Genomic DNA, 3,930 nt, shown 5'->3' with positions numbered 1-3,930 from the left:
TCAACAGTTGAATAATGGACGTTGAGGCTTCTGATAAGCCAAAATTTTGTGTTGGTAATGATGATTGGAGGAAACTTGTTTCCTGTGAAGACTATGAATCTGATGATGATGATGTTCCTCTGTCACAAAAGATGCCCTGGATTTCGAGTTTGGGAATGTGTAGTAGTAAACATGATGCTATTGTTAAGAAGAAGGATACCACTACACTTCCGGTCAAGAGGGTATTTGGTAACAACAATTCCTTGTGCGGTCTGATGAAGAAATCCATGGTGTCCCCAACACTATATGATCATAATGATGATGACGATGACTATGATGTTCCTTTGTCAAAAAGGTTATCCAGGCCTTCGAGTTTGGGAATGTGTAGTAGTAGTAAACGTGATGCTTCTGTTAAGAAGAGGGATACTACTACACTTCCGGTTAAGAGGGTATTTGATAACAAGAATTCCTTGTGTGGTTCGATGAAGAAATCCAAGGTGTCCCCAACACTATATGATCATAATGGCGATGACGACAATGATGATGTTCCATTGTCGAAAAGGTTATCCTACCTTTTGAGTTTGGTAACATGTAGTACTAAACAGGATTCTTCTGTTAAGAAAAGTGATACTACTAAAGTTCCAGTTAAAAGGCTATTTCATAATAGCAAGTCCTTGTGCGGTTCAATGAAGAAACCGATGGTGTCCCCAACAACATATGATGATAATGATGATGACGATGATGTTCCTATTTCGTCTATAATTAAAATGCCTGCCATGTCAACTGATAAATCATTTTCTTCGCTCAAGAAAGACATTGTATTGGTAGAAAACTCATTTGAGGAGTGCAAAAGAATGCGACAAGAAGAAGAGACGAGACTGCAGTCCATAAAGAAAGATATTGAGAAGTTCTCCAAAGAGCTTGAAAATAAGAAGATACAAGTTGGTTGTGTTAGAAGAATTAACGAAATTCACAAGAAATTGAAGGGAAAAATTGAAGAATGTGTGAAGGATTTTGTAGCAAAGGAAGGGAAGCTCTATTTGATGGAGGAATTGATTGGAGAGCGCAAGCAAGAACTTCGTCAAGTCATGGATAATATTTCAAAACGGAAGCATTTTGAAACCAGAGTGAAGGAGTTTGAATCAAAAGAGAAGAGATTTGAAATGAAAGTGAAGGAGATGGTGATGGATTTGGTATCAATGCAGGCGCACTTTGATAGCCAAGTGAAGGAGCTTGAGTCAAATAAGAAGGAACATGAAAGACGGGTGAAGGACCACGAATCAAAAGTGAGAGAATTTGAAACCCAAGTGAAGGAGCTGGAATCTAAAAAGAAGCATTTTGAAAGGCATGTCGAAAAGCTCAAACCAAAAGAGAGGCAATTGAGAGGACAGGTTGAAGAACTTGAGTCTAAAGAGAAGCAACTTGATAGTCGAGTAAAAGAGTTTGAGTCAAAAAAAGATAAATTTGAAGGCAGGGTGAAGAAGTTGGAATCAGGAAAGAAGCATTTCGAGAGACGACTGAAGGACCTCGAATCAAAAGGAAAGCAATTTGAAGGTCAAGTGAAGGAGTTCCAGCCAAAAGCGGAGACATTTAATGGTCTGAAGGAGTTTGAATCAAAGGCGAAATTTGAAGGTCAAGTTAAGAATTTCAAATTGAAAAAGAAGCAATTTGAAAGCCAAGTTGAGGACAAATTCAATGTACCGGTGAAAGAACTCAAGTTAAAAGAGATGAAGTTTGATGGGCAAATCAAGGATCCTAATTCAAAGCTGATTAAATTCGATGAGGAAAAAGAATTCGGTAAATGTTCTTATTCATCTAGTTTATTGAAAGAATTTTATTTCAACTGTATCTTTAATGATGTCGATATTTTCAATAACATGATATGCATATTTTTAATGATGTTAATGTAGTACTACATTGTAGTCAAATCGAAAAGCTTGTTAAGTATTTACATCACACATACTTTCAAACTAATATATCTTCTATCTATATGAAGAAGCTTATAAATCTGCTATCTAAATATGCAGTTACATCGTACATGGATAATGAATTAAGTCCTACCGTTGATGATGGAACAAGTTTGCAGTTGCTTCCAAGTGAGCAAACTGACATTCTAGTTAGCCTGCTAGAATCATCAGATCCAGCAAAAGTTGTTTTGGATATAATACAGAACCCCACTATTCCACTATGTAAGGACGGATATAATGGTGTGATTATTGCGGGTTACCATATCTATCTACTAGAACAACTGATGAGAATCTTACCAGATATTAAACCTTGTGTAAGAAAAAATGCATTGAAGCTAGCACTTGATTTGAAAGCTAACATAAAAGAAAATGATGAAAATTCATTGGTGGTTCTCGGTTTTCTACTGCTTTTATCAATTTATGGATTGGTTTCTTATTTCAATGAAGATTATATCTTGGAGCTTTTTGCATTTGTTGCTCGGCACAAAATAGCGGTGAAGCTGTTTGAAGCCCTCGGTTTTGCAAATAAACTTTCAGGTATGCTTTAGTTTAGATATGCTTTGGCCAGTCACCTGTATCTCTCTTTTTGTCTCTATGTTTTGGTATGTTACATCATATGATTATGAAATCCATATTGCATTTTTGGATCTTATCATGTCTTGTTTGTTGTTTTGGCTTTCTATTCTTGTTGATAATCGGTGCAAGTTTCGAACTTATAGAAATTGGTAGAATGTTGATTACATGTGTAACTCTTTTGAGGTTTGTGATGGATCAGATGTTCTTGAATAGGTTCAAATTTTATATCGTATTTTGAGAATGTGGAATCTTAGAACCGTGTTTCAAATCTGTTTTCGTAATTTGGTGTCTGGTTCTTTGGACGATGTCTCATTGTTCCTGGAATGTACTTGCAGAATTGAATCAAGTCAAATACTTTTAAACGATAAGTATAAACAATATAGGGGTATATACAAAGATACTAAGATTAAGATATTAGATGTTGGTATGAAATTGAACTCATATGTGGTTGGCTTCATTTTGTTTCTCCTAACAGTTCTGTCATTTGTTAAGAGACTTGAAATTTATCTATCTTTTTATGCATGTCTTCTATTTTCTAATTGGTTCGACGAATTTTGAATTATTCTGTCCAATCTACTTGTTTTTTTGTTAACCAGAACTGATTTAATGTCTGTTGTGTCAAGTTTTGATGAAGTGAAATTTTCCTTGCACCTTGCAGATTTTGTTGAGAATCTTATCCGGATGAAGCAATTTGACTCAGTTTTGCATATTACTTGGTTGAGAAGAATCAACAAGTTTTCGTGCTAGAATATGTGGTAATAGAAACCTGCTAACATATATATATATATATATATATATATATATATATATATATATATATATATATATATATATATATATATATATATATATATATATATATATATATATACTACTATTGTTGAGGTACATTAACATACTCTAAAATATGATATGTTTCTTGCTCTAAAATATATATTATAATTGTAAAGAGTGAAAAATCATGACTAAATTAACAAGATTATCTCTATTTCTCGGCTTCTTGGTTTTTCTTCTTCTTGTTCACTTGAGTATTGATCTTCTTAGTTTTTTTTTTTATAAGAAATGGAGATTTTGTTGTAATTTTATCTAGTGGTTTATTTATTTTGAACACTGTTGAAATGAATGTCTTCTAAATTATTTAAAAGAGATTATGAATTGAACTTTACATGTTATACAAAATTCCCATCCATTTAAAGAGTTTTGTGATGCAAATTTGTATTGAAATTTCCTTTTGCCAACTTACCGGTTATTCGTGCATTATACGCGTTTCATGTTTTACTCTTCCGCAACTTAAGTAGCAGACGTTATAAAAATGAGAATTTTTAGAATAACTAGTAACACAAAATGTATTAAATTATACCTAAAATTTCAATATAACATCTACAATTAAATAACTTATCGGGTAGAT

At 33.2% G+C, this 3,930-nt stretch overlaps 1 protein-coding gene across 1 annotated transcript; it reads left to right on the top strand.

Moving 5' to 3' along the window:
* The first annotated feature begins 359 nt into the window (after nucleotides 1–359).
* Nucleotides 360–3,272, top strand: LOC123896609 (kinesin heavy chain-like). Its single transcript, XM_045946980.1, has 6 exons — nucleotides 360–501; nucleotides 775–1,533; nucleotides 1,612–1,658; nucleotides 1,764–1,776; nucleotides 2,007–2,483; nucleotides 3,181–3,272. The coding sequence occupies exons 1-6, from the start codon at nucleotides 360–362 to the stop codon at nucleotides 3,267–3,269; spliced, it is 1,527 nt and encodes a 508-aa protein (XP_045802936.1). The 3' UTR covers nucleotides 3,270–3,272.
* Nucleotides 3,273–3,930: the final 658 nt, after the last annotated feature.

This window comes from Trifolium pratense, linkage group LG7 (genome assembly GCF_020283565.1).
Source record: "Trifolium pratense cultivar HEN17-A07 linkage group LG7, ARS_RC_1.1, whole genome shotgun sequence".
In the NCBI taxonomy this organism is placed as follows: domain Eukaryota; kingdom Viridiplantae; phylum Streptophyta; class Magnoliopsida; order Fabales; family Fabaceae; genus Trifolium; species Trifolium pratense.
Note: the sequence above shows the minus strand (reverse complement) of the source record. Positions and strands in the feature narration are given on the sequence as shown.